This window comes from Ptychodera flava, chromosome 17 (assembly GCF_041260155.1).
Source record: "Ptychodera flava strain L36383 chromosome 17, AS_Pfla_20210202, whole genome shotgun sequence".
NCBI lineage: Eukaryota > Metazoa > Hemichordata > Enteropneusta > Ptychoderidae > Ptychodera > Ptychodera flava.
In genome coordinates, this window is record NC_091944.1 from 7,542,952 (window position 1) to 7,556,152 (window position 13,201).

Genomic DNA, 13,201 nt, shown 5'->3' on the forward strand with positions numbered 1-13,201 from the left:
CTTTCAAATACTCTCTGCTTTCAGTGCATAGTCTCATCTTCTCTCAAACCCCTTACAGGGTTATAATTGTTTTGTAGATTGTGAATTTTACTATAATCCATCATGCAAAGTCGGCCGCAGAGCTCTGTAGAACTCACTTTAAAGGGAGGGGTCGTTGGAACTGCGCGTGTCTGACTCTCTTGTTTACAAACAATGTATTTCATGTATGATATCTAGATGCATCAATGTAGCTGAAACATGTAAATTTCAACTTTCATCAATCCCAAACCTACCCTAGATACAGTATTTATATCGGTCGTAGGGGTTCCTGGCAACCTTGAGCAGAGTTCCAACGATCCTATCCTTTTGGGCCACCGGCAGACATTTTCCTTTCCTCACTGCAGCGCTTTCGGAATTCCCCTTATCGCCATATGTTTAATGAGGGAAGAGTAAGGCATTAGGAACCCGGGGCCTTCCCACCTCTCGTCACTTCCCTTGCAGTTGGCGATGGAAGGGTAGGGACTCCTAAAACGGTATTGAGAGGTTAAAACAATAAATTAACAGTATCAGGGGGAAGTCCCCAAAGGATTCAGGGCTGAGCAAAAATGTTTTAACTAAAAGGGCATTTCTGGAGAAATTCAAAAATCTCATTGATAGGTTTAAAATCAGAAATTAATTAACATAGAGTGATTTCTTTGCCTGAACGTGCAGTTCTTATACTACTACTCTTGGTCTTTGAAGTTCCTGTTAGCTTATATACTCGGCTATGGGGAACAGCAAAGGACCAAACAAGTGGAAACGTCGCCAAATTGACCATATACCAGGGAACCGAAGATGCAAGGAATCGTCGAATTATGTGTACACCATCACACACATGTACTATATTCATCGATACGTCATTCCTCACGTATAATTTCCTGCATAGTTCACCTTTCCAATTTACTGCCTCTCAACTGCATTAATTTGTCCCATTGTTCATATGTCACTCTGTCAATTCTCACGTTCCCGAAACCATAAGCGCCTTTTCAAGCAGTTTTGCTTTTTTTCTGTGACTTTAAAAATTTTGGGCCGGTGTTTTCTTTGCCCTATCACGTGTCTTTGAATAAGCTATTCAGCGTGATATATGGTCCTCTAACTGTCTTTCCTTTACTGGCAACTGCTAGAGAACTTTGATTGCTTTTGAAGTGATATAGAAATATTGTCTTGATATAAATCTAACTACGACCTCTCTTTCAACATGTACAATTAATGTGATGGCTTTAGTAACCATCTTGTTGTGCCAGCTGAGCTAGATGTTCCTTTTCAGAGATACTGATCTTACATATGCTCCACGAAGGAGGCCCAATTATTGTCTTCATTGGAGCAGATTGGCGCCATCTACAGCATGGTAAACAAAGCTAAAATATTGCTTTGGTTCCTGTCATCTGATGCCAAACACAGTAATGATTGTGACAAAGCTTGCGTTTATTCGTTATTTCATAAACGTATACAACAGCAATATGTAACGAAAAATACGCGATAGAGTATATACACGTTGGCAACAAAATTACAGTTTTCTATGTATAACAAGGAAACTTAAAGCCAATTTTAGGCATACGAACAATATATCTATTTTATCTTTCTGGATTTTTTCAAATGCATCTACTTAAATAATAAATAGCAATGCACTAATGTTCATCATCCTAACTTTTAAATCATTTTAATGTACAATGTCGCCCAGAGTAAAGTCCGCTCTAAATAAAATCTTTACATAATGAGCGTTAAACCACATGTTATTGATGACACAAACTTACTGTCGAAGATCGAATTATCAGCAATATTTCCGACTTCGTACGATGCTGTGTGAGTACATCTCTTCAATAATCTCGCTCAAAGCATCCTTTCCTCACCTTGTAACAACTGTAGTCTAGTTTACTTTTCGAGACGGGGTAGCCCATGAGTGCTGCCCTCTGCGACAGGGTTTCTTTTACAGTTTTTAACATAGGGATCGTAAATTCTGATAACATTGTCATTATTATTGTCTAATAGAAATGATAATTTTCTTCTACATCTCCCTGAGGTATTAGCCTTGTAAAAACAACCACAGACAAATAGAAAGACAGACCAGCAACGCGGCATGCCTTTTGTTTCATGGTTTTCTCGGTAGACTATGGCCTTTTCATATTAAAATGAGCTTCACCGGTGTTAGATTTTTTGGACACTTTTTTCTTGGTTGATAATTGCACGAGATTATGTGAAAAGTACGACGAGATGGCATCGTGCTGCCAGTCGCGTAGCAACCATACTTACTTTGTGAGATCTCAGGTCAGAAACACTGTTTCAGGCCAATCAGAACATAACACACCAGCAGTTTCATGAACACCTCCTTTCATGACCAACTTTTAAAAGACGATATGACTGACACCAAAACGATTGAGTAAAACCAGACAGTATCGATAAAAGACTTTCAAATTTGGTTCAAACACACTCATTATATATTCATAAAAACGTGAGAGGAATTTTTAAAATGGTAAAACTCACTTTGCCGAAGCTCTAAACTTTCCCGTTTTCGCCAGCATGCCAATTCCGCTCAGCACCACACAACAAAAACGACACAAACTTTGCCGAACATACTTTCGCATAACACTGCATGAAAAGCCAATAATACTTACTGTATTTGCATGGATTATTGCCTGTATTTTAGCTGAAGAGTGCATATACAGGTGAATACAGTTATTAATCCATTGCTTGTATTCAGCAAGCCTGTATTCACGTGGATTCATGTGAATTCACGTGTATTATTCAATAATACAGTCAACTCATTAATGTGAATTTATCTGTATTATTGCGTTTTCATGCAGTGTAAATATTGGCGAAAATTCGGAAATGACCGAAGGATGCGTGGTCGGCACTCTTCGGAAAAGAGAGGCGAGATCTTCCTGAGCCGACGCAAACATGGCGGGCTTACGTAAGCGCTTTACACCTTGAACAATACCCGTTGCTAGTCTGTCTTTCTATTTGTCTGTGACACAACGCAAAGTGAACAATACGCGATGCTATTTTTGACAAACCAATCCTAATAGGGACTTAAATTTCAGCTGTCAACGATATTAACAGCATCAGATATTCAACACATACATGTACAGGTTGTGTTAATAAAATGAACCCTATGCATTTCGACTTGACTATTAGATTAGAACAAGAGACTGATTTCTATACATTCTCACAGCACAAAAATAATAGAAATTATCACATGCACAAGCAAAGTTTGTCGACTCTAATCAGAAAATATTCTCTGATCGTTCCATGTCACGACAACAGCGTCTATGTCAGCAATTTTGGTGTGTCGGAACTTTTGTGCTCGTAGATGTATATAAACAACTTGGCGGCCCGTATTTCTCCAGCGATCAAAATTTGTCTGGCGTGAATATTTGTAAACCGGTAATAAATTTTAGAGTCTGAAAAAATACATCCACTTCGCAAATTTTGAGTAATGTTTTAGTTTTATTATTCAATATGGAGGTTCTTATTCGTATAGACCCCATAGCCTTAACTTTCGACGCACAGAGTACTGTAACAAGGGGAGTCATGTGCTCGTCCACGCCACAAGATGAGTATCAAAATATCGTGTAATGAAATCAATATTTTCATAGACTACGACAATAATAATCCAAACTATGGAAGCGTGAAAGCATAATGCTCGTATATTCCCAAGGGATAATGTGAATAATTTTCGGGGAAAAAAACGAACTCGAAGCTGGTCGCATTATCGTGCGTTCTGTAAGCATTGCAACCAGCGTACGGTCGGTCGGGCGCGACGTTACCGTGTTCGCGCGCGCCGAGATTAATTTTATTTTTGTACCCGAAAAGTAAGTTAAACGTAACTTTGTCTGAATTAAATTTCTAGCGCTATGCTATCTTTGAAATCGCGTATAACTTCGCATAAGATACGTGTTGTTTAAGGTCATCTGTCATTTGCTCCGTATACAGACGTAAGCGCCATGTTCCTCGCTCACGCGACGGACGGGTAGAAATGATTGTCCACTAGTATTCGACCTGGGCGTATTGATGTTATTCCAAGCACTTCAGAAGTTTAAACGTAGAATTGTTAAGGAAAACTCTTTTTACTTTACAAAAAAATGAATGCTTGGCTTGTACATGTGATAAGTATATTATTCCGCAAAATTTTTCTTCGTTTAGCTCGGAAAATATTCGTGAGGTAATGACCTTGTCACCGTTTGTCTTCGATGGATTGGCGGTTACACGGTCATTACGTCACTAGTATTTTCCTTCGCTGAAACGTAATAATATCTAAATGCAATTACATTTATTTGAGTTTAAAGCTTGATTCACACATAACAACATCAAAACGGTAAATCAACATGATTGTAAAAAATGGGCTGTCACCTTCATAGAGAATATACTTTCAATAATATAATTATATCCGATCCTGAAAAAGTCGATGCAAGAGAAGCCACAGTCTTTAAACATTTTATTGTGATGGAACATAGATTCTAAAATCTATGCTGTATTAGGAAATGTTATTAATTGTAATTTTATTAGCTTCGACTCCGATACTAAATGTATTTTATTGTTTTTAGCCATACTGAGTCCAGTTCAATGAATGATTTAGAATTTTTGTGCAGTGTAAATGGCTTATACATAACTAGTTAAAAATTCACAGCAAGACTTTAAATCAACTAAAATTCATTTAAATATCAGCACTTTTATTTTCCATATGCATTCGACTTGGACATGAGAGGAATTATCCATCGTAATATTTATGCTCAAGTGATACCAGGAGTCGCTGTTGTTTTGGCTGTTTTGTGTCGTGAAGTACACTGACAAAATTGATCATGCGCTCGAATATTATAAACATTGTCAGATATAAGATTGTTGAGATTTCCAGTTATTGATGTACAATTTCCTCAATAACATAATATTATCTTCTTTTTAGATTCATGATGTTGTCCTATATCTTTCTTTTACTGGCCTGTGTATAGAGTATTGCAGGTACCCTTTCTCAGCTAATCCTTCAAAAAAAGATCATGGTTGAACCAATACACATGATTTCTGATATAATATAAAACTAAGTAAAGGTAATTATACTCTTTAAAGACCAATTATTCAGTCTCTTTCACTCTCTGATTGAGTAAGATATAAAGCCAGAAAAATTCATCTCAAGCATCTTAAATCGCAGTGTTTCGAAATAAATCTTACCTCCGATACACCAAATGCTTAGATTGGACCTCTATGAGGTCAATTTATAATGGCATACAGGCAATTTTATGCGTAGAAATGTCGTAGAAAGGGTACGATATACCATAGCTGGAATATAAATGGTCTTCACTCTGTAATTAACTTAAAGGTGTGGCACGAGGGTGCAGGCACTGAACCAAATTGCGCGATGTGCTCTTACAGATTCGTGATTATAAATGAGCAAAATATTCCATGTCGATGCATGGTGACATCATTGAAATTGAATTTTTGTTTCGAATTATGCATTCGTGTTCAAGCCTCGCCCCTCGTTATTCCCAACTGTAAATACGCAGTCAATAAAAATCTGCCGACAGATGGCGTGCAAAACGGAAAAGTTTCTCTCTCATAACTTTGTTATATCACACAGAATCGCCGACACGATACCACTTTATTTTCTTTCCTCTGTGCTCGTATGAGTAGAGACAGACAGCGACCAGGACGAACAAGATGACGGAGAAAGGTATGGCTAGAAACTGCAGCGCTTCGTAGTTCGGTGACGGAGGGTCGTGTGGCGGATAGTAATTGTAGCTGGCGACCTTCACAACCTTGACCAGTTTGACATCGAATGTGAGCGTTGAATTCGATGGTATCAGCGGCGGCGACCCTTTGCGACCGTAACCAAGAAGAGGCGGAATGGTAATTCGCCTGATTTCACTGAAATTATGACGTGGAAAAACAAGAACGAAGAATGAAGGCAGTTTTTAACAAAACAGTATTATCATATCTCCCCTATTCCCAGAAACCGCAATTACACAATAGAACAGAATCATAGTTAACCTAATAAATACTCAAAATACAGTGATTGATATATATATATATATATATATATATATATATATATAGAGAGAGAGAGAGAGAGAGAGAGAGAGAGAGAGAGAGAGAGAGAGAGAGAGAGAGAGCAGTCAGACATTTAGTCATGTTCATACCCTGCACACATACTCTTGACTCCCCTGACCCAGCCTTTTATAAGCTGGCCTTCTTCATCGCCAATGACATACGCAAATGGCTCGCCCCATATGTAGGAGGAATCAAATATGGTTCCATCTTCCAACGTGCCCTGCGGTTAAAAGAAGAAGATGAAGTTTGATGGTGGTCATCTTTCAAGGTCGTGTAATCCAATCATTGCCTCAGTACAAGTGATACGAATATAACGCGGTTCTCTAGTCTTGTGCAGTTGTCCTGACAGGTGAGGGAAGTCATCCTGTTTCCAAACCTTCCTTATGTGATCGCATAAGGGAAATAGCTTTTGTTTACCTTCATTTATAATTTGGTTTTAAATGTCTAGAGAGCACTATTAGTGTTTCTCGGGGAACTTATCACCTTCTAATGTCTATGTTTAACAAACTTACATATATACTTATATATTACAGATTTAGCAAGTTTTGTGAAGGAAAATGTTTAAGAGTTTACCTGTAGAGTCTACCATGAGAAGTGAAATAATATTTGGGGGAATTCCAGTATCATATTTGTTGTCTACATCTGAACTTTCAAACAGCCTATTTGAATCAAGTACATTCGTATCAAATGTCAAAAACTTATAAAAGAAAAGATTAATTAGTTTAAGATTAATTAGTTTTTCAAAGTTGTAGCAACTCAGAAGAGGGATTTGAACGCATTGTGAGTTTGTTGGGGTGGGGGAGCATTTGAAAAAATCTGATAACTTTTATGGAATCTCTCCCTCTAGGAGTCATGCAGCCCAATATATAGGTTAACTTTGTGTCGAAATATTTTTATTTTAAAGTCAGCAAAAATGAGAAAAAGCTATAAAGAGAGAAAGAGCCGCGTAGGATAAAGTGACTGTATTTGTTTAAAGAGTGATGAGGCTTACGTTATACTCGAACATCACAGAGTCTCCGAAAGCTGTCGTGTGAGGGCAGTGTCGAGGCCGGTGCTGTAATATAATGTAAAGAAAGAGATGGAATTATAACACACCTCATCCGCAGTCTGTGTTCTAATTCGTCAATTGATAGTCACGTGGGATACGTTCTTTTTGTGCTGATCCACGTAAACGACGTCATCAGGCATCATTTCTTGGAACTGTTGCCTGCCAGGCATCAGTTCCGAAAAACGATGCTTGCTGACGTCAAACACGACATTGGCGCATGTGCGAACCGGCATGCAAACAAAGATGTCGTCTACAGCCGATCAAAACGATAGTCGAGAAATATCAAGGTTTATCCTACTTTCTGAAGAACTGAATGCTCTGGTTTCAAACAAGGACCCGAAACGGATGAAAACGATAATCAAAGGTTCATTGAATGTTTTGCAGAAATATTGCGACCCTGTCGGGAAAAACTTTTTCTTGCCGAACCACTCCAAGGTGTAAGTACATGCGACAAGTTTGTGTATGGTACGTTTGTATGCATGACTGCAGATGAGGTGTGTTATAAAACACATGTTGACTGGCCATAAGGCAACAACATACGTCTTTAAGCCCTCGGCCCTGTGAGTCACCCCCAAAAAACAGACTTTTCCCTTGGCTAAACAGTCCTTTAGAAGTGACTCACAGTCGGAGTACAGACGTATGCTGTTGCCCTTATGGTCAGTCAATATGTGTATACTGTAAACAAATGCAGTGTTAAAAATGAGGGTGGAAAAAACAGGGTCGAAAACATATTAGTTGGCATGTTTAAACTCTTGTGTACAATGCATCATAAAGATATTGAGAGAAAATTTATTTCAGTAAGTTAACCACTTCCTTGTTTTAAACACTGACTTTCTCGGCGAAACGGTCTGTGTCATCAAAAGCGACGTACTGATTCCCTCGCTGTCTAGATAAGAGTAAAACAAAACACATATCCGGCTAAGATGAACTGAATTCCAAGAAAGAATAATTTAAACTTCATAGCGTCGTGAGGAGCTTTATCACGGGTTACAGAGCATCGAGGCGTTGATGCTGAAGAGCTTCAGGACTCTATTCAAGGGTCGATTACTTTCCTTGGAATACCGGCATTCGGTCGAATTCTCGTGGGATTGTTAGAGGCATTACGCGTCCACTTCCCCTGGGTATGATAATAACGAACTCCAAGAGAGGGGTATTTAGTTCAATATCCATGGCAACGGATGAATGACCTCGCAGAAATTACTTCTTGCTTGAATCGTCTCAGGGATTGTTTTGTATAGTGTCTCAGCGTCTAAAGGTCCAATTTATTCTGGTCTTTAGGCGAGACATAATTAAACGGAAGTAGTGGCTACAGCTGAAGCGGAATCAGCCGTTTCAAACGCATTACATGTAATAACAGTTGTAAACAACATGGAAGCCTAAAGTTTTCTGCATAATTCCTATGACGTTCAAATATTACGCATTTTTCAGAAACTCCTTTCCTTGATCGAACGTAACTCCTTGGTGCTTTCTTTGATACCTGACCAGTCACATGTGTACCCCGAGATCGCAACTTCAAGATGGACAGACAGAGACAGACAGGACGAGAATGGAGGGAGGGAGGGAAATTAAAGTGACGGTGAGAGAGGGAGAAAGAGATAAGCAAAGACAGAAAGACACAGACAGAGACAGTGAAGTAGGCCTATATGCCATCGTCACTAGGGGAAATATATATGACATTACAATTGCAAGATTTCTCAACTTGTTTATTGCCCAATGCAAATCATCAGCCTATATTGTCTTACATGCGAGTTTGTCATAACTATCTGAATCAGGAATGCGTGTTCCTGCAGTGTCAGTATTAGCATTCTGTATGGCGAGTCAGGCTTCCCTGATACATGACAAACACTTTGGAATGGTTAGTGGCTGTACTGCTGAACAGTCTCAACCGGGCTCGGACTTTCCCTTTATGAGTCCTAAAGATAATACGCGATTCGAAAGTGAAATACTCATTATATTTTTGCTAAACTTTCCTCAATGAGACGTACATACATGCTCTTACCAAATCAATAATAAAAATTAAGGATCATTGTGCAAACTTTGTCACAAATGGAACAAATCAGCTGGCATTCGGGTATTTGAAATTCAAAATGGCCACCATCTCTGTGTTAGCTTTATTGGGAAAAATGCAATTTTCGATTTAAGGAAATTTAAATCTTTCTTACCCAGAGAGCTTCAAATTGAGCCCTCACAAATGCTGTAAAAAGTGAGATTCAAATATATCCCCGAGGCGCATTCTACCTTAACGGATTCAACCTTAACGGAAATTAAATCTGATTCGGAAGCGATGACAGGCAAATGGACGATACACGGCAAGTGCTGAATTATCATAAATTATTCACAGGTATGGACATTCATGATCAAAACGTAGACCGAAGGAATGTATTGTTTTCCTTGAAAAGGGAATTAGTAATTTCTAATGTGGGCGCAGTCGTTTCTAGCGGTAAAAAGCTAATAAAGCGAAGGACATTAACAACTAATTGTAGAACTGCAACGTCCGTCAGACTCTACAAAGACTTTTTAGACCTTCGAACGATTGGAATTAAAATGACAATCCAAATTTCCGAATAACCTTGTTCAGAGACGAATTCTGAAAGTATGATCCTTTTACATGAAGGCAAGGGTTTATCGACCTTATTACAGGAAATCTTAACAAACAGGAAAAATATAACATGACACAGATACAAGCATTAACGTTCAACTGAAGTATTGGAAGTACCTCTGACGGACACTTGCAATGATTTTGAAGAAATGCTTACAACATTAATAGCACCAGCTCTGAAAGGGGCCTTTCAAGATTAAGCAATTATCAAATAACCCATAAAAAGCTTTTCATACACCGTATCATCAATGCTTTCATTGGTAGCGAAATTAATCAAAGTCTGTCTACCTTCCGCACTGATATAGTCGCCAAGAAGATGCAAAAGAGACACTTTTGGGTCAAAATTCTGAAGTTTGTTGGTTTCACTAATGTCAATAAAGTGCTAGAGTATACACATGCATGCTGCACAGTAAGTGAGGCTACCCACAATCCTCCATGATCTGTACACACGGAGATCACTCACTGAACTGAAGCAAATTTCTTCTGTACACAGAACAACTCAGTCCATATTTCAAAATTCTGGCAACATAGTTCTGATCATCATAATTTTCTGATTTGTCACTGTGAATAATGAAAAGATCAACCCCTTGTCCGCGGAGGAGATAGCAATTTTGTAATTTTGTCGACATAGATTTTTGACAGCCATACGCAATATTTTGAAGGAAACTAAGGGAATAAGTTGCATCTGTGTTGGCAAAAGAAAGGGTATTGATTTTTTTTAATGTTCGTAACAAAGGAAATTTGCATGTCTGACAGGTGATATGATGAGACCATCTTAGTTGCTGATAACTTTATCTTGACAAGTGTGCAATTTTTAGCACCTCCAAACATCAACTTCTCATTCAATTTATTCTTGAATTTGAAACATAATCGATAATTTTGGAACATAGTCTTAACAAATAATCCTGAACTTAAATTGTCAGTTAAAAATTGTTAAGAAACTGATGAAATTGAAAAAGCCTTTAGCAAAACATGTCTGAGTGAACAAATCAAGGGGAATTGTGGGTAGCCTCACTTACTGTGTGCTGAACTAAAGTAATACTTTTAAGGCGAGTTCATTGTAAAAATGTATTTTTGCGTTCCTTCTAATAACATATCAGCCTGCAGGAACAGCCACATTTGAATCGATGCAAATGTGTTGTTAGAACCATATATTTCTCTGTTCTACCTCCATGTAAAAACTGAAAACATGACGAGCCCCTATAACGGTGAAAAAACCGAAACGTTTCTTTGGCAAAGTATGGGCGTCATCAAGACTTCCATTGTTTGTGTGTATGCCGAGCCAGTCACAGCTTATCGTATTAATAACGCTAACAGTTTATCATTTGGTATTTGTAGTGTTGCATAGCTATGTAATTTGAAATGCAAGGTGTGTGTTAATGTTTTAAGGTACCTAGTTTATGGGTTAGACAGTCAAAAACACTCAGAGAAATGCTATCTACGTCAGGCATAAGCCTCAATTTAACACCTAGACCCGCTAACAGTTTTCACTATCTCTCAGCTGGTGTCTTGAAAGACCGTGGAAAACATAAAAGAGGTATTTCAACGGCTATTCTACCAGTGCTTTAGTCGAAGGAATTACCCGGCGGGCGTCTTACATCCGTGTAATTACTATTAACACAGAGTGTGGAGGGACTGTGCCATTAAGAAGCCGGCGTCTCAAAGGTGAACGCTAAAACACGGATATCCCTATCAGTGCTGAAACGTGAAAGGCTTAGCGTACTTGCAAATTTTACCGCTTACTCAAGCATATCGACGGTGACGTGTCTACGATCGGGAAATACCTATAATCGCATACGTTAACCTGATTTCTAGAAGTGTATTCTCGACAAGTCACTCGTATTGAGATTGCATTGTGTGAAAGATAACAAGAGTAACAATGCTGTTTCTCTGGGGATACCAGAGAAGAGACACGTCAAAAATGTAGACGTCGTTACGATGAAATATTCCGGCGCGGCAGAGCCATATACACATTTCAGGCAAACTAGAACGGATGAACGTTTTCGATACAACGCTAGATTGTATATAGCTGATGATCGTCTTTCTTGAGCGGAATTACACTTATTGTTTAAACTCACGTGATCTACATATAGTAACATTCGTGAGTTCTTCATTGATAACATTAAAGTGACCAAATTAATTAGTAGTTTCAGTAATAGTCGAAAGTGTCAATTTTGACCAAACACTTCTAAAGTGATTTACTGAAAAGCTCGTTCTTACATGACCTCTATATGATACTCAGATCACATTTCGAACACATGTACAAGGAATCTTGCAAGCACAAAGCTGTAGACGTATTCTATTTCATTTGAGCCATATTTGCTGAGGTCAGCGGTGACGATTTGGAAGAATGGTGAGTGACAATAACGTGCTAACTGTGTACACAGCAATCTGTGCCTATGGTATGGATGAAATGACAAATGAAATTGATCGATCGAATGATCGATACATAGATAGATATATAGATAGATACATGTAGATTGATAAGATAGATAGATAGATAGATAGATAGATTGATTGATCGATAGATATAGATAGATACACGTTGATAGATAAATAGATAAATACATGTACATAGATACATAGATACGTACATACATACATACATACATACATACATACATACATACATACATACATACATACATACATACATACATACATACATACATACATACATACATATGTATATTTGGATCATTTTTCTTCATTTTGATCTTTTTTCTTCGGTCGAAGTTTAATGTAGATGGTCGCAACCATGTGACAGCGTTCCTTTAACAGAAATTGAAAATTTCATTCAATCTCCTGACATGCCGCGGGTAGAATGGATCAATCAGTAATACAGGAAAGTTAGCTACCTTGTTCGACTTCTAGCAGTCTCTTCTTTGGTTTCACGAATTAGGGTAGTACCCTGTTTTGACGTCATATTCACATGACATTTAAGGTAGAATCTTTGACATTACGCATCATACAGCATGTAATCCTACCGTTATCTTACACGATAGCGTACACAGACAAAGTTGGCATTTCCAAGTTACATGCACGCGAAGCCTTTCATGGTAAACACGATGCTTACAGAGCATTATTGCATACTGCATTTTAAGAGCAATCGATAAGTTGGAATTTGAGAAAGCTTGAAACCTAATCCTGAAGAACCGTGCTGTCTCGTTTCTACCTTCATGGTTGAACTAAGTCTTTTACTTTACTCATTTCATTTTTCCAAGCAGAGTTGTAATTGCGGTAATCTTTCTGCCGATAAAATCTCCTCGTTCTACTTGAACCGCATCGCGACACAATTTTCAATTTTCACATTCTTTGATAATCACAATCATACCCATCCATAATCCTATAATACTTGGTCAAAATTAGCAACCAATTGTTATAAACGTAGACACAAAACAACACAGAAAAGACAGTAAAGCACCGGTACACACAAAAAAGTCAAAGACATGAAAGAAAGATATATGGACCTCTAGATTTGGCAAAAAGACCTAAAAGTG

General features: G+C 38.1%; 1 protein-coding gene across 1 annotated transcript in view; it reads right to left on the bottom strand.

Moving 5' to 3' along the window:
* Positions 1-3,448: 3,448 nt before the first annotated feature.
* LOC139115287 (peptidyl-prolyl cis-trans isomerase FKBP2-like) overlaps positions 3,449-13,201 on the bottom strand; it is a 49,422-nt gene continuing 39,669 nt past the window's right edge. Inside the window, exons 2-4 of the mRNA XM_070677297.1 lie at positions 7,046-7,108; positions 6,144-6,274; positions 3,449-5,871 (exon numbers count right to left, since the gene is read on the bottom strand). Of these exons, the coding sequence (XP_070533398.1) occupies positions 5,577-5,871; positions 6,144-6,274; positions 7,046-7,108 (489 nt within the window). The 3' untranslated portion in view covers positions 3,449-5,576. The remainder of the gene's footprint in view (positions 5,872-6,143; positions 6,275-7,045; positions 7,109-13,201) is intronic.